The following is a 25,393-nucleotide window of genomic DNA, read 5'->3' on the forward strand; positions in this document are numbered from 1 at the left end:
AACTGTTTTGAATGACAGTACAATTCAAAATAGTAAAAAGTCCAGTAGCACCTTTAAGACTAATAAACTTTATTGTGGCATAAGCTTTCGAGAAACACAGCTCTCTTTGTCAGATGCAGTATGCAGTATACAGTATACAGTTCAGTTAACCTTTGCCACCATATAATTAGTGCTTCTCTCCTGCAGCTTCTATGTGTTCAACAAAGCTTCTAGACTTTGCTCTAAATTTACGCAGCTCTTGCGTAGCTTTCAGGACCATCCAGGACCTCCTCCAATTCTTCACTCCTTGTGGTCCTCCTGCACCTGGCATAACAGTGCCCATAACTACCAGGGAAATAAGACAATCTTTGTAGGCTCCAGGTCAAATGTTCTCACTGTCATAGATGACAGCAACATCAGCCATACTATCTCAGGTTCCTACTCCTGCTCATCCTCTAATGTATTTCTGCTATCACATGTCAACAATGCCCTTCCACCCTCTGCATTGGACAAACAGGCCAGTTCCTTCGACAAAGAATTAATGGACATAAGTCTGACATTAGGAACCACAAAATTCAAAAACCAGTGGGGGGACATTTTAACCTTCCAGGATATTCAGCTGCTGACCTAAAAGAAGCAGTTCTCTTACAAAGGATTTTTTCCCCAAAAAGGAATTTCAAAGGGCGATTAGAAAGAGAGACTGCTGAATTGCAATTGATAATGAAGCTCAAAACAATGCAAATTCCTGGACTGAATGGAGACCTAGGTTTCCTTTCTCATTACCAATGCTGATTTCTCCATGCCTATTACCTCTCTGAATATCTCACCTAAATCCAATCATGCCTGCTATTGTTATTCACCTGCTATTGTCATTTGCCTGCTAATGCCATTCGGCATCTGAAATCACTCCACTTTCCAATAAATAGGACAGATGGACTCCTATTCTAGCTGTATCTGAAGTGAGCAGTGACTCATGAAAGCTCATACGATGCCACATATTTTGTTAGTCTTTAAGGTGCTACTGGACTCTTGCTCGTTTCTACTACTACAGACAGACTAACACGGCTACCCATCTTGATCTGTCATACATGAAATGAGAAGTCACCTGGGAAACAGGTAGTGGCACAGAGACAATGGAATGCCCTCCCCACAGCTGTTCACATGGCACTTTAAACTCTTGGAAGCCAGACTTATTTTTTTATTCAGTCCTTGAGTTTGATTGTCTGCGGGCTTTTGCTTTGCATAATTGATCTTGTTCATCATTGTTGCTGGATACTGTATTGTTTGGGTTTCTTAGGCTGTAATCCTAAAAAACTTTCCTGGGACTTACTTCCAAGTATACCTTTTTAAAAGCCCTTCTTCCAAAAACATGGGATCATGATTTTAAAATATTGCATTTGGAGTGGCTGCCACCTTCAAAGCTTAGACTGAGAAGTGGGATGACATTTCTTCTGATACAAACAAAACAAACAAGTTACCCATTTGGACTAGTGCACCAGAATCCTCTCCTGATTTAGCTGGATTATGGTCATGCTTACCTACATGATGAATTGCCACGGTTCAGCTGGCATTCCTGTATCAGGCCCATTTTGCATTTGGATCACAGATTGCCCATCTTGGAACTTACTCCTAACAGAGACCAAAACCTCCCTATGAGCCCAGGGATCCCTGTAGTGCCTGACATGGATACATATACTAACCTTGAACGGGCATGATATTTTGCTATGCTAATAGGTCCTGAAAATATTACTTTATTTTCTTCCTTTATAGTTTGCCTCTCTTGCTGAGACTCGAGGAGGATCACCATTAAAAAATACCAATTGTCAGAAATTATACTGAAAGTAACATCATACTCACCTGATTTTCTGGGTTGCTATTTTCATTACCCATTTTGAAGCCAAGGTTTCAGGATCACTCAGTATGTTGAGAAAGGCAGCTGGAAGAAACAACGACCATCAGCCAACGGTGGTGGGAAAACAGTTTTCGAAAAGAAAATCCAACATCATCCCACTACCTCAGCTGTATTCCATAAAAATTGTTGCTGACTCTAGCGGCAACATACCCTACAAACATACTGTTGCATGTGTATATGGCTGGCATTAATGAAGTACTGGAAATAAACAACAGCTTCCACACTTGCGTTGATCATCATCCTCACAGCTCTCACTGCCACGGCTCTAGTCACAGGAACATGGCAGTTGAAACTGAAAGATGCTTATGACATGGACATATAAACCCTGTTTGCCTCCACCTCACTAAATATTAAATCTTGTGGAAATTTGTGTGGAAGAGCAAATTTCTTCCTGTCTATACATTTTATCTTGCACATACTCCAGAGAGCTCAGGACAGCATACTTGGGTCTTCCGTCTCCCGTCTTATCCTCACTACCCTGTGAGGTACTTTAGCCTGAAATGGCCAAGGCCACCCTATGAAGTCTTGCTTGAAAAGTCTCCCCAGCCTTTTTCTAACACTATATTCAAAAACGGTGTTTTCTAACACTATATTCTAAAACACCATGCAGGTCCTGACTCCTGACCCTGTGAACATTGGGTTCTTCATAGCCTTACCAGTACAGCTGTTAACTCTTTGTGCATTCACACAATTACAGTCTGATCCCATCCCCAGCTATAGCTGTTTCACCGCAAGCAGAAGTATCACATACAAAGCACATGTTGGTAGCGGAGAGAGAGAAAGAAGTTAGTTCTGACCCACATGCTACCAAGACACCAAATTGCAAGAATTCTTGTTGGGTTTAAGAAAACAGCTGCAGTTCCCTTTGAGCACAAAACCTGGCTCTTAAATAATATGGTATCGTGTGGTCAGAACCAGACAATCATCCTTCCCTATGCAGTTACTGCACCCCACAAATTCTACTAAAAGTGACAACAGCAAGTTTACTCTAGTAAAAGTAATAATACTGTTCACCACTCCCTACACTCTTGATGACTCTTACATGGTGCTTCTGCATCGCACAAAAACCACTCTTCATTTCTGTGACATCTGCAGCATTCTAACCCCTGAATTCAGCAAATTATTTCAGTCTGTTATTGACCCCAGAAGCAAGCAATTAATTATGCAGAAAGCCCATTAGAACCAATATCTAGTTTAACAGGCATATAATAATTGTTCTGCAGATTGCTTCATAAGATGATAGCATCTCTCTTGCCCACCAGAATGAAACTTATTATGATTAAGGGTCCACACCTACATTGCATTGCATGTAAGCCGCCCTGAGCCAGCCTTGGCTGCGAGGGCAGGACATAAATTTGATAAATAAATAAATAAACATAAGCACAAATTTCTTTTTCAGGTAATAAAACTAATTTCTTAACATTTACTTTACAGCACTACACTGCAATACTTTCAAATACCGAAACTGTACTCCCCACCTTTGCTTTAGAATGGAATGCAGAGGGTACAGTTATCATTTTGCTTTATTATTTTCTAGTGGAAACACAGTCATCATGGCAAACCTGTTTCTTTAAATATGAATCTCTAATCCTTAGTAAAGTGTATGGAGGATGCAAATTAAATAGGAATTCAGGAACAAGGGATGTTGGATCCTCCTCTCAACGGTCAATTCCCTGCCTGCATCCTCTGTTTAAACATGGGACTCCTTCCCCTCCTGTGCCCCTGATGTTTTTCTCCCAGCCAAGTTCACGACCCCAGAATGTAGGGTGATGGAAGAGAAAGTTTCAGCATCCCACTCCTGTGTGTCCCCTTTGCACTTTAAATCATACCCACCAACAGTGCTTTACATGTGACTGAGTGAGACTGTCATATGTAGCTTGGCCCCGATTCATAAGTTACTCTATTATAATCAACTGATATACTCTTTAACACCCAGTAGAATATGGTGTACTTGCAAAGTCATTCATAGAGACACATGCATGACACCTACAATATATTCTTTTGGCGGAGTTTTCCCCTCCCCAACTACACATTGCCGAAAATTCTACTCTGTACTTTCAGCTATTTAGCAACAGCTTGTACAGCCCTATTTAAAAGTCAAGAGGATGATTCTTTAAAAGATGCTGGAGAAATGAAATTCCCTGTCATAAACAGATCAAAAATGAACCTTACCACCCAATAAAAATACAGATTGTGTCACGTACAGCATGTAAATGTCCATGTGCATGTGTTTACATATATGTATAAAGACAAAAATGCATCTACTCATCCAGTTAAAAACTGAATTTCTAGAGGCAACAAGACTGTCTCTAAACCTGGAAGAATTACAATTCCAAATGCTCATATTATAAGTACAGGATTTGAATAAAATCTGAAACCTGAAATTATGCTCTCCCTATTTTCTGGCAACTATCACAACAAGCTACATTCCAGTTCCAAGAAAGGAGATGTCAAAGACTGCAGCAACTATCAAACCACCACATTAATGTCTCATATAAGTAAAGTGATGCTCAAAGTCTTACCATATAGGGAACAAGAAATGCCAGATTTTCAAACTAGATTCAGAAAAGGAAGAGGCTTTAGAGATCTTATTGAAAATTTACGTTGGATACTGGACCATACAAGAGAATTTCAGCAGAAAAGTCAACGGGGAGAGAGTTGATTTATTTGAAATGTGGGGATGGGGGAGACTTTTATAGATAATGTAGACTGCAAAAAAGACAAATAAATGGGGTTCTAGATCAAATCAAGCCTGAACTCTCCCTAGAAGCTAAAATGACCAAAATGAAGCTATCGTGCTCTGGACACTTTATGAGAAGACAAGAGTCAGCGGAAAAGACAATAATGCCAGGAAAAATGGAAGGCAGAAGGAAAAGAGAAAGACCCAACATGAGATGGACTCAATAAAGGAAACCACAGCCATCATTTTGCAAGGCTGTTAATGACAGGATGTTTTGGAGGTTATTAATTCATAGAGTTGCCATAACTCAGAAGTGACTTGATGGCACTTAACACACACACATACGTCACTTGGTATAATTACCAGTAATTTCAGACATTATTCTCTTGGCACACTAGAAGCTTATACTTTATAGACTCTTTGATTCTAGGGAGCCTTTAAATCGAATTTTATTAAATCACAGGCTAATTAGGGTGCCATACTCAGAAAAAACAGTCCTTGAAAGAATGTAAATAAGAAAACAGATTATCTGCATAACTGCAGAGGGCTACTATGGCTTCTACACTCCAAGCTCATTATGCATGCAGCTAGGGCTGGGGGGTAGGTGAAGGGAGGATTTCATTCAGGCTCTGCTGGATCAGTGATTTAACTCTTCAGGAGCAGGGATGTGTATTTGTATTTGCTGAGATGGCTTAAGCACATAATGCCCGTCTCTAAATATCTTTTTCTCATTTTTGTATGGTCTCTAATACCTACAGTATTTTCTGTACAGCTGGTAATTTAGAATAAATTGCATTGATGAGATTCTGGTTTGAGAATTGTCAGTGTATGAAAATCTGACCATTTCTCAGAAGCAAAGAAACTGGAAGAGAAGGTCACATGATTTCTTTTGAATAACATAAGAACATAAGAGCCGCCAATGTTGGATCAGGCCAAAGGCCCATCCAGTCCAACACTCTGTGTCACACAGTGGCCAGAAATACCAGTGCCATCAAGAGGTCCACCAGTGGGGCCAGGACATTAGAAGCCCTCCCACTGTTGACCCCCCCAAGCACCAATAAGACAGAGCATCACTTGCGCCAGAGCCCCTACCTATACCTTGTGGCTAATAGCCACTGATGGACCTCTGCTCCATATGCTTATCTAATGCCCTTTTGAAGCCGTCCATGCTTGTAGCCGCCACCACCTCCTGTGGCAGTGAATTCCATTCTAACCTGACCGCTCAACAATTTCATGGAGTGCCCACGAGTTCTTGTATTCTGAGAAAGGGAGAAAAGTACCTCTTTCTCTACCTGCTCTATCTCATGCATAATCTTATAAACCTCAATCATGTCTCCCCTCAGTCATCGTTTCTCCAAGCTAAAGAGCCCTAAGCACTTTAACCTTTCCTCATAGGGAAAGTGTTCCAACCCTTTTATCATTCGAGTTGCCCTTTTCTGCACTTTTTCCAAAGCTATAATATCCTTTTTAAGGTGTGGTGACCAGAACTGCACACAGTATTCCAAATGAGGTCTCACCATTGATTTATATAGGGGCATTATTATATTGGCTGATCTGTTTTCAATACCCTTCCTAATAATCCCCAGCATAGCATTGGCCTTCTTTATTGCAGTCACACACTGTCTCAACATTTTCAGTGAGTTATCCACTACAACTCCAAGATCTCTCTCTTGATCAGTCTCTGCCAGTTCAGACCCCATCAATGTGTATTTATATTTAGGATTTTTGGCTCCAATGTGCATCACCTTGCACTTGGCCACATTGAACCCCATTTGCCATGTTGACGCCCACTCGCCCATCCTTGACAGATCCCCTTGGAGTGCCTCACAATCCTCACTGGTTTTCACCACCCTGAACAACTTCGTATCATCCGCAAATTTAGCCACTTCACTGCTTACTCCCATCTCCAAATCATTAATGAACAAGTTAAAAAGCAGTGGACCAAGTACTGATCCCTGCGGTACCCCACTGCTTACCACCCTCCACTGAGAAAATTGCCCACCTACACTCACTCTCTGTTTTCTATGAACTAGCCAGTTTTTGATCCATAAAAGGACTTGTCCTTCTATCCCATGATTTTTGAGCTTACTTAGGAGCCTTTGATGAGGAACTTTATCAAAAGCTTTCTGGAAGTCAAGGTAAATAATATCTATTGGATCCCCCTTGTCCACATGTTTGTTCACCCCCTCAAAGAACACTAACAGGTTAGTGAGACAAGATCTTCCCTTACAGAACCCATGCTGAGTCTGCCTCAATAGGTTTTGTTCATCTATGTGCCTACTAATTCTTTCCTTAATAATGGTTTCCACCAATTTACCCGGTATCGACGTCAGACTGACTGGCCTGTAATTTCCCGGATCTCCTCTGGAACCCTTTTTAAAGATGGGAGTGACATTAGCTACCTTCCAATCCTCAGGAATGGAGGCAGATTTTAAGGAAATATTACATATTTTTGTAAGGAGATCCACAAGTTCACATTTGAGTTCTTTCAGAACTCTCGGATGTATGCCATCTGGGCCTGGTGATTTATCAGTTTTTAAGTTGTCTATCAGTTTTAGGACTTCCTCTCTCGTCACCTCAATCTGACTCAGGTCTTTCAACACCTCTCCTGAAATCAGCGGTTCTGGAGTGGGCAAGCACTTCTCATCTTCCACAGTGAAGACAGAGGCAAAAAATGCATTTAGCTTCTCAGCCATTTCCCTATCATCCTTCAGTACTCCTTTTACCCCTTGGTCATCCAAGGGCCCCACTGCCTCCCTGGCTGGTTTCCTGCTTCTAATGTATTCGAAAAAAGTTTTATTGTTGGTTTTTACATTTTTTGCTATATGCTCCTCTTATTCCCGTTTTGCCTGCCTGACCACAGACTTGCATTTTATTTGCCATAGCCTGTGTTCCGTTTTATCAGCCTCACTGTGACTAGCTTTCCACTGCTTAAAGGGATCCTTTTTACCTTTTACACTTTCCATTATTTTGTTTGTTAACCATGCAGGCTCTTTTTAGGGCTGCTAAGTCCCCCCGGGGGGCGGGGAAACCCCCACCCCAGAGGCCTATTCCCTGCCGCCGGCAGATTGGGCCCCAGGGGAACCCCACTTTGACGTGCGCGTCACCAGGAAGTGACGTTAGGATGCCGAGCACGCTGGGGGTGGGGGCACGACCATCAGAGGGAAAACCCACTGCGGCGACTGCAACGACTTGGCAACCCTAGCTTTTTCATATACCTGATAAAGAGGACAGGCCACAAATACCACATTGATGAAACAGCTGCTGATTAGCTGATCACTGAAACCACCTAGGACCTCGGACTAAATTACATCATCATTTCCTCATGAGATATAACAACCAGTACTGTTGGAGAGGCCTGGATTCAAGTCTTTGCTCAGCCATGAAGCACACTGAATGACTGGGATGCTAGAATACAGCCCAGAGACTGACATTACATGCCTTTAAATTCTCCAGTGCAGAGTTAGGCAAGGCCATCACACTGTTTTGGTCCAGTTGATCTCTCCCAGGTCTGCCCTTTTTGCTACAATTAACAAGACTCAAGACTGGTCACAACAAGTAAGACAGGCCAAATAGTAGTCCAAGGGAGGGAACTGGCATGATGTATCAGAGCTGCCTTATTTCCCATTGCTCTATAGAATTTAAAAAATATTATTTGGGGTGGTTTTTTACTAAGTCAGTGCCTCTCAAGTCTCACCAATTTGAGACATAAATTAGAATAACTCTAGATACTTTCCACATAGTACAAAGAGTTCAAATTCAATTCAAATATGAGAAATAAATATAAACATGTTTTTCAGTTAATTATGTTTGCAGTAAGCTTACACCGTATAGTATTGTCTTGCCTGTTTTCATAGTTGGACGGTGCATAAGTGCCCCAAACTAGAAATCTGTTCTGATACTAGGAGATCTAATCCATGCCTAAAGCATCCCCTGCCCAGACTAGCATTCCTGTTCATTTCAGTCCTTCACCAGCAGGGATTGGGTGGGTCTGTCTGCACTGAGATGACAGAACAGCACACCTGGATATCTTGAGCAGTGTTATGTTTTGTACTGAAGCCTTTAAAAAGGCAAAAAATACCCAGCAGGATATAAAATGTCAAAACCTTATAACAATACAAGCAAGGAAAGGAGAAAGTATTGTGGTATATGTGTAAACACTAAGCAACAAAACCAGCTATAGTTGTTTTACATTGTATTAAAACACTACACCATGCTATTTATTTCTGCCTTACAATATGAAGCTTCTGGGTTCTCAATCCATATTTAAGAAGGCTAGCACTGAAAGATTTCTATCTTAAAATGAAGAACTGAGTAAATCATTCCTCTGGACAATTCATGAAGACATTGTTGCGGATTAAAATATAAACCAGAGCATTTAATCTGAAAAGACCAGAATCTGTTAAGAAGCTCCACAAGGTTTTGCAAATCCCAGTCAGGCTATGTCCCCATCTTGTGCATTTTGTAACATATTAATTGGGAGGGGGGAACCCTTAAAGAATTCTTTAAAAAATTTTAGAAACATTATCTTTGTCTGTTTTATTCCTTTGTTAATCCCAGACTGTACATATTCAAAACATGCTGATTTTATTTAAACACAACTGTGATACAGAAAATTGTGCTCACATAAAGCTGGTCTAATCAAGCCATTGGAGACCTTGTTGTGATCTAAAACAGGAAACATTTAATTTCATAATAACACAAAGAAATTCCTTATCACACTTACGGTCCAAGAGAAAATATATTTCTGGTTGCTCTGGAACTCTTTGACTGTTTAGAAACTGTCTCTAGCAGCTTGTTCTTTTCAGATACATCTTGTAAGCCTCTCCTTTTGTTTTTGTCCTCTGCCTTTCCTTCTCAGAATCACATGAATTTAGCTTTCATTTAAATGACCCACCTTCAATTAAGCATAACCAGTTGAACAAGCAACTCAGACTCCACCCTAGGTACTGAGCAGAACCAGTTATACACACTAATTAGTTCTACTTCAGAGAGAAAGATCCGTGAGAGTTCGGGCAAACAGAAAGACATGCCAGTGTTCAACACGAATGAATGTTTTGTTATCTTCTTAGACTCTGCCATCAAATGTGGGATTAGACAACATACGGTTTATAAATGGCATGTTCATACCTTACACATTCAGAACAAAAAACTTCCATTGAGCTGCAAGCACTGTTTATTATTGCAGGACTCTCAGCTTACATCTGGAATGTTCTGCAAGGAAAACCTAAAGCAATGACTTTCACTGCATACAAATAACAATTTCACTATACATTTTCTTACTCATGATGTATGGTAAAATTATCTTTATCACTTAGGTAAGATGCTACAGATGTCCAGCTACGCCAGGGTGAGAGAGCTCACTCATGGGCACTATGGTCACCTGTATGACTTCTGTATAGATTGAGAGGAAGAGAAGGGAACCCCCCCTCCCCCAATAGATATTGAGAGTTCAAGGTCTGAGGGCAGATGGTGATGCAGAAAACATTTCCTCTTAGAATTGTGGTGGCTGCTACAAAAACAATGCAACTAAAAATTCAAAATCTCTAAAATACTGTAAAAGAGGGAATGACTGAGGATGTTATACAACATTGTAGGTATGGATAAATTAATCTGGGGAGAAGAAGAAGCCACAAGTAGTTATGAGAACTTAACGGACACAAGTTGCATGATACTGAAATGAGGGCAACATTATTAAATTGCAATGTCAAGTGAAATTGGATATATGAAACTGAATGGGACTCTTTTTTAGACTAAGTATTAAAGCATTGTGTAATAATTTTTAAAATGCTAGGGTGGCTTTTGGTTTTAGTTACACAGCAATGAGTCTTAAGTTATACTCAGCTATCAGATCTAATACATATTATTTCAGTTCAATAATACTTGAAGTATGGCCTTTCCATGATTAGTACTTGAACCTATGAAGTACCTCCAATAAAAAGTATCATTCAAGATGACTATGACAACAAGAGTCCCACCACTCAGTTCACCTATCAAAAAGCCGCCAGTGCGGGGAGAGGGAGAGGCCCTGGTGGCTGAGATATCTCTGGGAGATGAGCCAAGGATATGGAAAGGGTAGCTTGTAGCTACGCCATGGCCCTTAAAGTGTGCCTGGGTGGCTTGGGATGTTCCACATAGTATGTGGAAACATCCCTTTGCCAGGGCTGTGGTGCAGAGAAGCTCAGCCAGGCAAGGGGCTCAGTGCGGCAGATGACTGGACATGCCAGGATGACACCTAAAAAGGCAGCAAGATGGCTACTGGAATTGGAGTAGGTAGAACTGGAAGCCTGGAGAGGAAAGTGGGAACTATGTCTCGGGCCACCTTGGGCAACGTTTTGAAGGAGGGGGAGGAGGAAATTGGATTTATACCCTGCCCTTCACTACCCGAAGGAGTCTCAGAACGGCTTACAATCTCCTTTCCCTTCCCCTCCCCACAACAGACACCCTGTGAGGTAGGCGGGGATGAGAGAGCTCATTCAAAGACTGCTCTTGAGAGAACTTGTGACGGACCCAAGATCACATCAGCAGCTGCACGTGAAGGAGTGGGGAATCAAACCCGGTTCTCCCAGATTAGAGTCCGCACTCCTAACCACTACACCAAACAAGCTCACCTCCATTTCCTTATTGCCGGGACGGGGCCTTGTCAGGCCCTGGCTGCAGGTATGGCCCACAAACCACTGCTCAGTCTGTTGCACCCAGTAGCCAACCCCCTTTGGCCCAATTATAGTGATATCAATTGAGATGGACGTTGGTGGATGTTTAAGACATGCGGCTGTCAAGTAATAAGCACACACATGCAGATTCATATGTAAAAACTGCACATTTTACAAGGCCCCACAAGATAGTCATTTGCTTGATAATGAAGCAGACGTGTTCACTGTACATATTTTGAAACTGTAGTCATGAAAATGTGCTATGAAGGAAGTCTCGAACACAAAGATGTGCTGTGGAAAAGTAAAAAGCTGCAGGTTCATGGCTTTAAGTACCAAGCTACATGATACGCCCAATAGTGCTGGGGCACAGGTACACGACTAGACTTGCAGACAGAAGTACATTCAGGGAACTCTCCTTAATGCATGCCTGTTTGCTCAGCGCTGTGAGGGAGGAGGAGGAGCTTCCAATTTCCCTTCCAACCCCACTTTTGCCAGGAGAAAAGGAGGTATGGGTCTTTTTGCCCCTTTCCCCTGGTTCCATGTGCATCGAACAGACAAATGGAGCCAGATAAATGGAGTGAAAAGCCCCCTGACCTGCTTTTCTGCTGGCAAAAACAGAATGGGACGGGAACTGGAAGCTGCTTCTCTTCCCTCACAGCACCAAGCAAACAAGCACTTGTTAAGGTGAGCTCCCCCATGTATGCCTGGCTGTCAGTCTGTTTGGGCACCTGTGACATGGCATGTGTTGAATGTATCATGTAGTTATGTCCTAACTTAACTAGAATACCAGTGCAAAAGATAATACTGATGTAGCACTCTTGGGTTATTCTACATGGTAGCTGCCCATGTACCCGCTTTGACATTCTGACATGCGATGGACAGCATGGAACATGTCACAGGCACAGTCAGGTCTGCAGCACAATCTGCCTTCCATTATGGCAACAGAAAGTATACTCTGCCATTCACAGCTGGATCCATGCTCATTTGTAGCAAATGGGGTGGACGAACAGACAACAGAACCAGGAAAATAAGCCACAGTTGCCTCATCACATGCTGTATGAAGAAATTTAAATATGGTCTCCAGCTTGCAAGCAACTTTGGCACGAAGCCACCTGCACGCCAAAAATATTGTTGAGAAAGAAAACAGACTCCAAAGCCTCCATCTGCATCATTTCTGTGGGACAAGCTGCTGTGAACAGCTCTGAAGCACATGCAGTAGGGAGAAAGGGCAACTTTCTTGCTACTTCTAATGATCTATAAGGCTAGGCATGGATTTTAATTTGTGTGTTTAATAAATTCAGAGCTCTCCTTTGGCCTGTGTTGTCTTTAGAAACTAATTATTACTAAATGCAACATCTATGCTATAAATAACTTTCCAGTGAATCACGCTGGAAAGGCAGAGGCCAGCAGACAGACAGAAACCAACGATGCCAGCAGCATGGCCTTTGTTTACAGTATGACTTAGTTGCTATTATTAACATATTGTCAGCTCCAATGAGTACAAAGGAGTTGTTGACAACGGTTGCTTGCAGAAATAGCCAATATGTTTCTCAAAAGCATATTCCAGAGGCCAGAGAGCAACCTGCTTCTGTATAGTGCTGTGGTGATTTTAGCGGAGATATATAGGTCGGTCATATGCAAAGGTAGGTGGAGCAACACCAAATTCTATACAGGATGGTTGCCTCAAGGAAAAATAAAACAGAAATTTAGTGACACCTTAAAACCAACAGCATTAATTCCAGCATGTACTTTCATAAATCTGAGGTCACTTCTTCAGTTGCTATGAAGAGGAAATCATTTTACACATTTTTGTAAAGAAAAAGAAAGATCCATATCTCCCTTGTGTATAAAAGCCGAATGGTGGTGGCACTTCTCTAGAACATTCCACATGCTCTGGAATTGGTTGGCGCTCTGGTGTGTCACTCAGAATCTGTCTTGCCTCCAACATTCTAAACAGTTTGCTGTTCCTCTCCCCCCCATAGCCAGTCAGAACACAGAGGTTATTTGCATATGCAGTCTCATTGGCCTTTGCCTCAGAACACAGAGGTTGTTTGCATATGCGACTTGATTGGCTTTTGCCTCTAACATTCTAAACCGTTTGCTGTTCTGAGGTAAAATGTGTCCAATCTCCAGGTGAGGGCTGGAGATCACTCAAAATTATAACTGTTCTTTAGGTAGCAGAGATCAGTTCCTCTGGAGAAAATGGTGGACTCAGTGTCATTATACCCTGCTGAGGTCGCCACAGCAAATTGACACTGAGTGTCCAAGGCCGGAGCACCCGCCCAGAGCCTCTTTCTAGAGATCGTTGTATTTATTTCCACAACAAGCCTTTTCCCTAGTTCTATATAATGCAAAACAGGCCAAAACAACAGTACTTTTGCGATTCTTCTTCTTCTCTTTACACAGAAGTACATTACAGTCTTCTAAGAGCATCTGCAAACATCAGCTTCCCCAGTAATGGTAATACAAAATCTGGATATGAAACAAGCAAGTGTGGTGCAGTACTATTGCACAGGGAGAGCATGTGCTTTGTGCACAGGATTCAAACGATAGTATCTCCAATTTAAATAACTGAAAGTTTAATGTCTGAATGCCATGCTACAGGGCAGGATAAAAGTTGGCACCCTTGGGAAAAAATTATTTCCTGCTCTTTTGGGCAGCCCAATCCTGAGGGCTCCCAGAGCAACAAACACACTGCTAGTCCATGCCCTGTGGACATTCCACATGGGAAATAAAAACACACATCACTCTACAAGGCACATGTGGCACAGCAAGCACATCAGATTGCAAAGCAAACAAGTAGCGGTGCCCCTCTGAGTGGCCCACACTGCCAGTCACTGTCTGCCCTCAACACCACTCCCCCCCCCACTAAGAGCCAGCAGATGGGAGGAAAGACCCAGAAGCAGCTCAGCCTTCAGAGAGTCACGTGGCCACAGCATCCTACCCAGCCCTTAGGGGAAGGGCACACACGTGGCAGGCAGGATGCCCACCCCTCCCCCAGCAAGGCTCTGACTGCCAGCAAAAGTTCTGCCCACACCCAACCAACCCGAAAAAGTAAAATAAAAAAGGGGGAATGATCGAGGCTAGGCTCCAACCCATATAGGGATGCCATCCTCCAGGTGAGGCCTGGAGAGCTCCCGCTTTTACAGTTGATCTCCAGCTGACAGAGATCAGTTCCCCCTGGAGAAAATGGTTGCTTTGGAGGGGGAACTCTATGGTATTGTACCGTGCTGAGGTCCCTCCCCTCCTCAAACCCCGCCTTCTCCCAGATCCACCCCCAAAGTCTCCAGGTATTTTCCAACCCAGACCTGGCAACCCTAAACCCACAGCCCCCACACCCGAGACCAGCACCCTAACCACTGGGCCAAAAAGGCAGATGGCACAGGAGACATGCCATTAGACACTCCGCTGCATTCCTGATGTCACTGCCCACCACATGGGCCCGGACAGACAACATTGCAAAGCCAGTGTGGCTCAGTGGAAAGGCGCTGGGATAGCGTGGCCAGGGCTTTTGGTTTGATCTCCACACAGAGGGAAGCTAGTGGCAGACAAAAGCCTTGGAGCTGACATTTATTTCTTCATTCATTCAATGTATACCCCGCCCTCCCCACCAAGGCAGGCTCAGGGTGGCTTTTTGCCCTGACATTGTAGAAAGGGAGTGGAGCCCAATCGGTGCAGTCAGTTTTCAAGGTGCCACCAGACTTCTGTTATAGCATACAGCTGAACAAAACAGAATCATAGCGGCCCCAAGACCAACAACAGCAATCCCAGCATGATCCCAGGCCACATTGCTGGCATCATACAGGAAGTGATACATCCCAGTAAGCCCTAAAGGGACATCACAGGTGGGGAGGAAGAGGAGGAGATGGGGCAGGGAGGGGCAGGGAACATCAGGCCGCAAAACAAACAAATGGTGACGGAAGTGCAGAACACCCCAAACCTCATTGAACACGAAATCATTATGAGGTTCCGGGAACAGGGTTGCCAGCTCCCTCAGTCTGGAATGGCTCCTGTGCCTTTGAGAGCTGCTTTCAGGGGCCATGGGGACGCAGACTGAGCTGTCCCTAGCACAGCATGCAGTTGAGTAGGGCTGACTTGCTGGATGGCCAGCTTCCCAGGGCAGGATGCATAATTAAAATCTCTGACTCTTCCTAATTAGGATTGCCATGTGCCACTTTTTTTTTAACCACTTTTGATCCTATGCATTTGATAATAGCGTGACAGCTGCAAATGAAGCAGAAAAAAAATCCCATTACTACGCTGGGAAAATTTTTATTCACTAGCTTTATTTTTGCACCTCAGGCTGCTGCTAAAGCCACAAAAGCAAAGAAAGTTAAAAAAGAAGAAGAAGAAGTGGCAACTCCATGAGCCATTCACTGAGACCCAGTTCTCAATTTGCTGCATGAGAATAGTAGTGATTATCTTATATTTTATAGTGTCGTTTAAGAATAAGATAACTAAAAGCAACTTGTATTTATTTGAGTAATGACTGGAGGAGCAGCAATAATATATGTGTCAATAACTGGCTAAGAATAAAATGCATTGCTACATAATACTTTAATAACTGCCCACAGAAACAGTGCTACCCTGGATTAAGCAATTGAAGGGGTGGTGTGTGGATTAATACTACCCCATGCTCCAGAATGCTTGGAATGTAATGGGGCACTCGAGTCTAGGCAGGACTTAGGTATCCTTTTATGTTCTCCCAACTGCATAGGTCACCTAAGGAGTAGAAGATCTAATAACCAGCCACATTAGCTAAGCATGTGGTTCTTTCACACAGAATTGACAAGAGCCTTTACATGTTATTCAAACTAGTTGTGGAGTGGTACCAGTTCTGTGGGATATTTCCCCAGATACGTGGGATCCACACATGGATAAGTGCCACTCTAAGCACTTCTGTTCTGAGCCCATTAAATTCAGTGGGCTTAAAAGGGTGAAACTTTGTCTAGGGTGGCACTGTTGATATAGAAGGGAGAATGTTTAAGGACATCTATAGCAATTCTGGATTTTTATGGAGCAGCTGTTTAGAATATAAATAAGAGTTTAATAGTCTGGTTGGATGGCTTGTGCACAAAGCTGTATGTTCAGAACTCTACTAATGAAGAAAGAGACAAGAAGGAAGTAAGGAAGGACGGAGAAAACCACCTTCTGGTAAAAAACAAGGGCAATCATATGTGCAGAGAATGTACTAGGTATGGTTGTTGACTGTTGTGGTATAACTCTGTAAACCTGTCATATACTGCATTTAGATAGAACATAAAACCCGTTTTTAAAACCAGGATCTGAAATTGCCGTGACTTGGTGATTAACAGTTGATCAGCCATATGATCACACCTTCTAACTGGATCATGTGGTTGTGAAGGAAAGTAGCCCCCAGCAGGTCCTCCTCCTGCCCTGTTGGGCAGGAAATGGATGGAGCCAGCTTCTGCTGTCCCAGATGGCACATGCCCTCACACTTCAGACAAACACAAAAATCTAAGCTGCTTCTCCTAAGGAACTTGTGTAACATTTGTGTTGCCAGGCTGCCTCTGGCACTATTTATACCCCCATGTTATCATTTTCCAGCAATAAAAAGCGAACTGCCAGCAATGACAGGGTATCTCTTTTCAGGAGGCAGGAAGACTTCTATTTAAAGAAGGAGGTGTCCCCCCCCCCCCATGATGGGACTTCAGTACATTGACAAACATTTTAAACAATCTAAAAATGACAATTCGAAGAATATTACATTTCTTTGGGCAACCTGTATCTTGTAACTCTAATTGGAAATTGTTAGATATTTGTGTATTCTGAAGAATTGTGAGTGAAGGTCACTGGGATATCATCCTTACAGTAGATACACATGGATACCCACCGCTGCTTACTGCTTTCATAAGAGCTCTTAACACCGGAGACATACTAGACAGCAATCCACAGCACCATACGCGCTTTCATTTTCCACAGGTAACAACAGGATGTCCATTCGCAAATACAGGATGTATCCAGGAATACTATGGTATACAATGTTGTGATACTGATGTTGCAAAGCTACATCTACTGAGAAGTCTCAATGTGTTTAACAGGGCTTAATTACAGAAAAGGGTATGAAGAATTACAGACAAAGTTGCTATTTTGGGTACAAAAGAGTGATGGAGAAGAAAATTATCTTCTTGTACTTTGCTGGCTTGTTGTCATCTGTTTCCCTATATCTCTGAGCTGAATTAACTTGTCAGAGTGGTGGCTAATACAGGAACATATTGTCAATAATGTAATCTCAGTGAAAGCGTTTGTTGTAATGTTTGTGTTTTGGCAGTGATTATGATTCCTTCCTGTGTGCTGGTGTCCAGAGTGTTCAGGAAAATTTCTTCCCAATAGAATATTCGCTTCTGTAGAGTAATTGGTGTCTGAGAATACAGAAACCCTATCCTCTGATCTCACTACTTTGATCTGGAGGGGAGCCAATGGTTGGCCAGACTCATCGTCTCCAATCCTAAAAATATCTGCACACATGGAACCCCAATTTGCAAATAAGATTTGAGACTGTGACTCTGTGTATAATCGGAGAAAGGCTAGGGGCTTCAGTACTGCTATTAAAAGAAAGGATTTGGGTTGGTTTTAATATTAAAGAAAAAATTCCAATGTTTCTTGCACATGAGACTTTTGGGGTACCAGAAGTTCTCACAGGTAATAGCTCTCATAGGTAATCACTCTATAAACCACATGAACCCAAAGCTGAGCTCACCCTAGTCCTGTATCTGTATCCACAGCTAGGACTGCCAAATGCCCCCGGGGGGCGGATTTCCCCCCGCTTTCGAGCCCCGATTTCCACCCCCACTGAATCGGGGCCCAGGGGAAACCCCACCCCCCCGCGTGCACATCACCCGGATGTGACGTCACACGCTGGGGCGGGGCCACAGCCATTTGAGGGGACGTAGATGCGGCGTGACGTAGATGCGGCGCGCGCGCACCGGGAGATGGCCAGGGACCCCCCACCGAGAAGGTAAGGGAGATTTGGCAACCCTATCCACAGCAGAGGCAGACTGTTGCAGGCCAACGTCTGACATTTGAGCAAGCTTGCTAGTGCTAAATTTTAACAAGCCGTTTTTGAAAATCTTGTTTGGCCCTGACGTGATAAAGAGGAAGGAAGTCTTATGTACACTTGCCTATAATGTTACTTTCTGCAGACAATAGGGTTGCCAACTTCCAGGCGATGGCTGGAGATCTCCCACAATTACAATTTATCTCCAGTCAACAGAGATCAGTTCACATGGAGAAAATGGCTGCTCTGGAGGGTGATTCCTATGGCATTGTGCCCCACTGAAGTGCCTCCCCTCCCCAAACCTCCTCAGGCTCCACTCCCAAAATCTCCAGGTATTTCCAAACTTAGAGCTGGCAATCCTAGTCGACAACATGAAAAGATCAACAATTATTGTATGGAGATGCAAAGGGGGAAACTTCGTGGCACATTGTCCATCCAGACATTGTCCATCCAGCTCCACAAATCATATGGCCCTTCTCTACAAACCACACGAATCCAACTTCAACATGCACTGCTGTGTTTGGCCCTTCCTATCAACACTGTGAAGAACAAGACTGTAAAACAAACATAGCAAGTCTGAGCGGTGAAGTCCAATATATTGTAGGGCTTTCAGCAGTGGGGAAATATCCTCCATGTCCCAGGTTCAAGTTCCAATGACCTACGTGCTGTATACCATACTGTCTTTCTGCCATCAGAATGTAAGGGGCTTCTGGTGTGCAGATTGCCTTAACTGATATATCGTGATTCAGATTTGGAAAGCCTAGGCATAGAGATTGGTTATATTTATACTGCTTTATGCTTTACTGAAAGGCATGAGCCACTTTGTAAAATTGCTGGTTTCATATTTACATAAACACAAGTGTTGAGCATTGCTGTGGTGGGAAACCAGACTGTGAGCGGCAGCTTGTAACTCTTCTTCAAATAAGAACATTAAAAGCTATGTTTAACAAATTGTGAAAGCCGGCTTGAATAATATGTAAACTATTGAGGATTTTGGAAATATCTTCCTGATTACTTTTCCCACTAACAAACAAATGATTCTTGCTGTGTTCAACAACTCAAGCTTCTGACAAAAATATGAAACAACTGTTGACCACGGATTTCATAAACTACAACTTAATGGTATATTTTGGCCCAGCAGAACTGTGCAGTGCTCCAGATTTGTGGGTAACAGTAACAGTTCTCATAAAGAAAGTGGTTAAGCAGGGTCTTCAGCTTACCATTTCGAATGACTTGGAAACAGTGAGCAATAAAACCATTTAGATGTCTCACTGGCAGCTTTTCTAAATGCATTTTCCTTTTCCTCTAATATTTATCTTTTGCAGTAGGATAACTCAAACCATCTGCACTGCAAACACAAAAGCAGACAGGCGAAGAAACATATTGTGCTTCTTCTTCAGTCCCTTGTAATGCATGTGAATGCAATCCTTTGCCTTTCTTTGCTCAAGCGGCCAAGATGGTTCATGAAACAATGAGAAAAACCAAACAGCCCAAGATAAAAACTAACAACCAATGAATGGTACCTATACTTACCCTATTGTTAGGAGGATGACAGATCTTTGTCATAGTGTTGTAGAACAAAAGTAGATGAAAACTGCAGGAAGCTTCCCATTGGGTCAGTCTTATTTCAATAGCTGGAAGAGGTTACAGAGAGAATTTACAATAAGGCCTGTTTTCATAATACGTTCCCTAAATAAAAGCTAGCATCACAGTCAATGAACAGGATCATACCACTACTATTTTTGGATGAGAAGTGTAGTCAGTCCCCTCAATATCTTTGTGACTATGGATTAGAGTTGCCAGCTTTTTAATTGATTCCTCTAGCTGTCTCTTTAATATCACTTTGATTTGCAGCCAGATGCTGTTATTCCATGAGGCGTTCCCTCATTGATCTCTCCATCTTGCCCTATGTTTTAATTGTAGTTTTAATGTTTTCTTTGTGTTTAACTCTGGTTCTAATAGTCTTAAGGATGTATCTTTTTGTTGGTTTTAAGATGTGATTTTATTGTTTGTGTTTTAATTTGTTAGCCACCTTGGTGGCCCTTAGGAGGGCAGAAAGGCGGGGTATAAATTTTGTAAAATAAATAATTCATCACAATGCCATGAAGGGCTTCAAGTGTCCATGTCCATACCTATTAAAGGGAGAGGACTTTTTCTATTGGCTAACTGGCAAACATTAACTATGACAGAAATCACACATGGATTGTAAAGCACAGTTGCAAGTGTAAATGAGCCTTCTATATAGCCACTAACCGATTCAGGAACTGAGTAAAAGCATTAACTTTCTCAGGTGTTTCTAGAACAAATGTGTACTACCAACAGTAAAAGGAGGGCTGAAAAGCTCTTTAAGCAGCATGTGTGAATTTGGCAGTATATGCCACTCTGCATTCCATGGACAAAGGATGAAAGCAGATGTCAGAAGCAGACAGAAGTAGACCTATTGAGGATCAGTCACCTGAGGAATGTTAAATTAATCCTGAAGAGGACATGGTTGCAAAATATAGAGAAGTCAACAAGACAGGCAACGTCCACAAATACTCCGTAAATTAAAGACAAAATTTTGAAAGCTAGGGAAATCACACAAAACTGTACTACTTGCATAAAACTGTGGTGGTGGGGGAAAGAAGATTTGGATTACAGAAGCCTGTCAGTTCATACTTCACCTTGAAGTGCAAGTTTCTTGAGATGCACAGAAATATTCTTTCAATTCATTCTTCTGGATGCCTTATAAGCACCCATGAAACCAAAAACAAATCAATCCCCTTTTTTCAGACATGCGGCTGCCCAATCTAGTGACACCATTCTACACACCACAACTGCAAAACTGGCTGCTACTGAAAGAATTTTTTTCACCTGGGGGGGGGGAACTCGTGCAACAATTGATGTATCTTCGTATTTAGTTCTCCATCTGACAGCCTTTCCCAAGGAACTACAGGCACAATAGGATGCCTGCATTTGCCACTGGGCTTCCAGTTTCCTGGATCAGGGTGGAAAACTCCTGCAATCTTGTAGAACATGGTGCTACACATCTTAGTTGCATCATGTACTTGATCCAAAAGCTAAGCTGTGAACTGTCGAGTCCTAGCTTGTACTTTATTAAAAAAAATTAATTAGTCAAAGAATGTAGTCCTTTGATGTTTCAGACCTGCTGAGCAGTGCACTTGTAACTGTGCCATAATTCCTAATTCTGTTTCCAAGCAATAGAGCTGAGAATGCAGATACCAAACAATGTGCTATGCTCTTTCATAGTTTTAATATAAACCAGGGGTCATTTCGTAGAAAAAGAGCTAGGGGAACTCATTAGCATAACTCATTAGCATATGCCACACACCCTGACATCAGGGGCCCGGCGGTGGACCTGCAAGGCCAGCGGGAGTGTGAGGAAGCCTCGCCAAGGCCCTCCCTGGCCCCAGGCAGGCAGGGGTGGGGAGAGGCGGGGAGGAAGCAACTTACCCTCCCTCTTCTCCTGCCTCCTCCTGGATGAATGAGGGCCGGAAGCGGGGCGGCCGGAAGCAGGGGGCGGGGCTTCATCATGTGCCCCGCCCCCTGCACCTCACCCGGGGGAACTGCGTTCCCCCGCGTTCCCCCCCGAAATGACCTCTGATATAAACTATCAATCGGTATGTTCACATGGCTTCACACTATTGAATAAATCCTGAGTAAAGAAGTCTATGAAACAGTGCTTTGAAAATTCACACACAATAACATTCAATTTATTCATGAAACCAACAATTACCTAATTCATATTCACTACCCCCTCCCAAACCTTTGGAGGTCATAAAAATGGCACGGGGGAGGGAAGGCAGGATCACCTCTACCACTTCCCTATGCCATGATTGTCCCAACCAGAATCAGGCCCTGAGGTGTAGTTAGAAAGAGTTTCCAGGAAGAAACTCACCGTTTAAAATGCCGGTGCATCCTTGGGGTGAATCTGGGGACAGCATCTCATACAGGTAGGGTTGCCAACCTCCAGGTAGCGGCAGGAGATCTCCCACTATTACAACGGATCTCTAGGCAACAGTTATCAATTCACCTGGAGAAAATGGTCACTTCGGAAGGTAGATTCTATGGCATTATACCCCATTGAAGTCCCTCCCATCCCCAAACACTGCCTTCCTCAAACTCCACCCCCCCCTCAAATCTCCAGGCATTTCCCAACCCGGAGCTGGCAACCCTACATCTAGTTTGGGTTTCACCAGAAGTTTCGACAGATAGAAGGGATTTCCACTCATAGAGCACAACTTCCTCACTCCCAGTGCTGTCCAAAATGTCCCCTTGAAAAGCTGTTCCTGGGGACAGGGGACCCCCACAAATAGCTTGAAGGGGGTAGAGGTAGGAGTTCTGCTGCAGGAAGGAAGAATCTAGGAGTTCTGCTGCAGGAAGGAAGAATCAGTAAAAGTCACACGATAATTTGTGTGCAGAATTCTCTGGTGAACTGAAGTCCATATGACTCTTTAAAATCTGAAACTGGCCACCAAGGAAGGGTACTTTCAAAACATTTACATGAAATGAACTACATTTGGAACTTTTTCTGGCAATGTCCCCCCCCCCACCGTGTATTTTATCAAACATGCTCTCCTGAACCCAAATAATAATTATTAATATTATTATTAGTATTACTACTACTACTACAATTACTACAATAACTACTATTGTTATTACATTTATTTTTAAAAAAAACTCCCCCAAAGGGCTCAGGGCAATTTACAACATAGAATAAACATACAATAATTAAAAGACATAAATATAACAGTTAATTACAGTAAAATCAATGAGATAATATATACCAGATCATCTCTTTTCTTCCTCCACAGGGCGAGTCGCAAGCCAGATATGGCAAAAGGCCAATGCTGTCCTCAACTGTAGGCCTGCGGAATTGAGTTAGGTCCCCCCTGGGTGTGGGTATCACTAGGTAGAGGGTTCCACCAGGCAGGAGCCAGGTCCAAGGCTGAAAAAGTCCTGGCTCTGGTTGAGGACAGGCAGATATTTTTTGGGCCAGGGACCACAAGTAAGTTTTGATCTCCCAAGCATAATCCGGGGGCCATACTGGGAGAGGCGGTCCCATAGATATGCTGGTCCCAGACTGTTAAGGGCCTTAAGGGTTACAACTAAAACCAAAACCAAAATTGAACTGAAAGCAACATTGGGGGTGGTGGTGAACAAGCGCACAAGGCTTCAGCTTTGGTAAGGAACCAGTATGTTGTGGGTCAGCAAGAGTGAAGACTCCTCAGGAGAAGAGGACTCCTCAGGAGAAGAGGAGCCCTGTGTAGCCAGCAGGAAACTGAGCTGCAAACTTGTCAGGATTCACAGCCAACAGCTGATACAGAACCACAGACACCCTCCAACCCTGATTCAACAGATGAAACTCAGTTGATTGTTTTAAGTATCACCCTGAAAAGTATGCAGACAGAGAGTGATTTCAGCTAAGCATACCTTTATTTAGTCAGGAACAAAGACACTTGGCTGACTTGCAGGCCGGCTTATATTCCTTCAGAAAACCCGCCACCAAACACCCCAAACACCCCCCCCACACACACCCGATAGGCTATTTACAGTAACCGAGAGACCTATTGGCCTCCCGGCTGGGGACCTAGCCCTTTCATTGGGCCTGGCTAGGATCCTACTGGCCCATTGTCTTTTGGGATGCAGCTAGTGGTGTTTGTGCCTGAGCCAGTCCGGGCATGTCCGGACATGTCAGGCTGGATACACTACACACCCACATGCTTAGAGTGCTGCAGATGGAGGCTACGAACAAAATTATAGGAGAGAGGACAAAGTGCACATCTCCTGTCCTGATGCCAGCTGCTTGAGTAATTGCAGGATTACTTCTGAGCAGCTGGCTACAAGAATGATCCTTAAGCATATGACTATAAAAACTAGCCAAGGGAGGCGGTTAGGTGTGTAAGTAAGAAGCTGAAATCTCTCTGTGATTATTGCATTGGATTCTGCCTCGACCCTGTGATTCTTTGGACTGTTTTCTGACTCTTCCTTCTTGTTTTTGAACCTGCTTGTGAGTAACTCTTGGATTCCCAGACCTTGCTGGATGGACTGACTCTTGGACTAGGCTCCTGACTCTTTGCTTAACCTTGGGCTGGACCTTCACCACACTACTTGAGTTGGTGCTCTTGTCTTACTTGCTCCCTGCTCTGACAGCGTGCCCTGTGCTGTTCCTGGCCTGGCTTGCAACCCAGTGAAGGGCTAAGACAAAGGCCTGCTTGAAGGCCCCTAGACTTTCCATACTGAAAGGAGATGTGATTTAGTGAGACAAACTTCCCCAAACCCATAAAGCCATGCCATACTCAATTCCATCAGATTTATTGGTTAGTTTGTTGTAGCAAAAGAGCACACTTTTCTGGGAAATTAAACTGACAAATTTATTATGGCATGAGGTTCTGCAGGCAAGCATCTTCATCAAAAGTGGGAATTCAGCTTTTTAGTCTGATATTATCCTTAAATTATACCATGAGTAGTAAAATTTTGACTTTTTTAACCTTGCTGTTTTTAGATTTCTGTTTCTGGTGATATACATGCCTATGGACTGCATGTAGCCTTTCCAAGCAGCCTTTGGGAGTCTGCTAAAAGAGAATTCCAACTTCTGTTTAGGAAGAGACCGTGATGTGTAGTGGTTATAGTGTTGGAATAGGATGCAGGGGACCCAGATTGAACTTCGCTTTCAGCCACTAAACTCTCTGAGTGAGCTGAGGGCTGATTACTCTCTCACTCCTAACCTACCTTAGAGGAATGTTGTCAAGATAAAAAAGAGAAGGGAGAAATTGATATGCTGCTCTGTATTTCTTAGAGGAAAGGTGGGGGTACTACTAGTTTGTTCTTTAAGTTCTCAACATGCTTTGCTAGAGAGAAAAAATGTTCAAAACATTATTAAAAATTAGAAACATGGAAACAAGTAAAAATAACTCACAAGCACATTATGGTTCTTTAATGCCATGGATATTATCTACACTAAAAACAAGAAACAAATTAATCTAATACCTTTTATTAGGACCTAATAAAACGTATTACATGGATTAAGTTCTTGTTTAAATTCTGTGTGGACTATACAACATTTTCTAAACTGCAAATTAACCTACATCTGTAGAATATAGTGTTGGTTCAGTGATGACACAGCATGAATCTGATTCTTAATTGCACTC

General features: G+C 42.9%; 1 protein-coding gene across 2 annotated transcripts in view; it reads right to left on the minus strand.

The window, feature by feature from the left end:
* Positions 1 to 25,393, minus strand: part of TACC2 (transforming, acidic coiled-coil containing protein 2) — a 210,737-nt gene that overhangs the window by 183,240 nt on the left and 2,104 nt on the right. Inside the window, exons 2-3 of one of the 2 annotated variants that reach the window (XM_015425395.1) lie at positions 19,776 to 19,876; positions 1,837 to 1,915 (exon numbers count right to left, since the gene is read on the minus strand). In XM_015425395.1, the coding sequence (XP_015280881.1) occupies positions 1,837 to 1,869 (33 nt within the window). In that variant the 5' untranslated portion in view covers positions 1,870 to 1,915; positions 19,776 to 19,876. Of the gene's footprint in view, positions 1 to 1,836; positions 1,916 to 9,297; positions 9,396 to 19,775; positions 19,877 to 25,393 lie in introns of those variants that run through there. The other variant, XM_015425396.1, reaches the window with a different exon arrangement.

Source organism: Gekko japonicus, unplaced genomic scaffold (assembly GCF_001447785.1).
Source record: "Gekko japonicus isolate JY-2015 unplaced genomic scaffold, Gekko_japonicus_V1.1 scaffold183, whole genome shotgun sequence".
NCBI lineage: Eukaryota > Metazoa > Chordata > Lepidosauria > Squamata > Gekkonidae > Gekko > Gekko japonicus.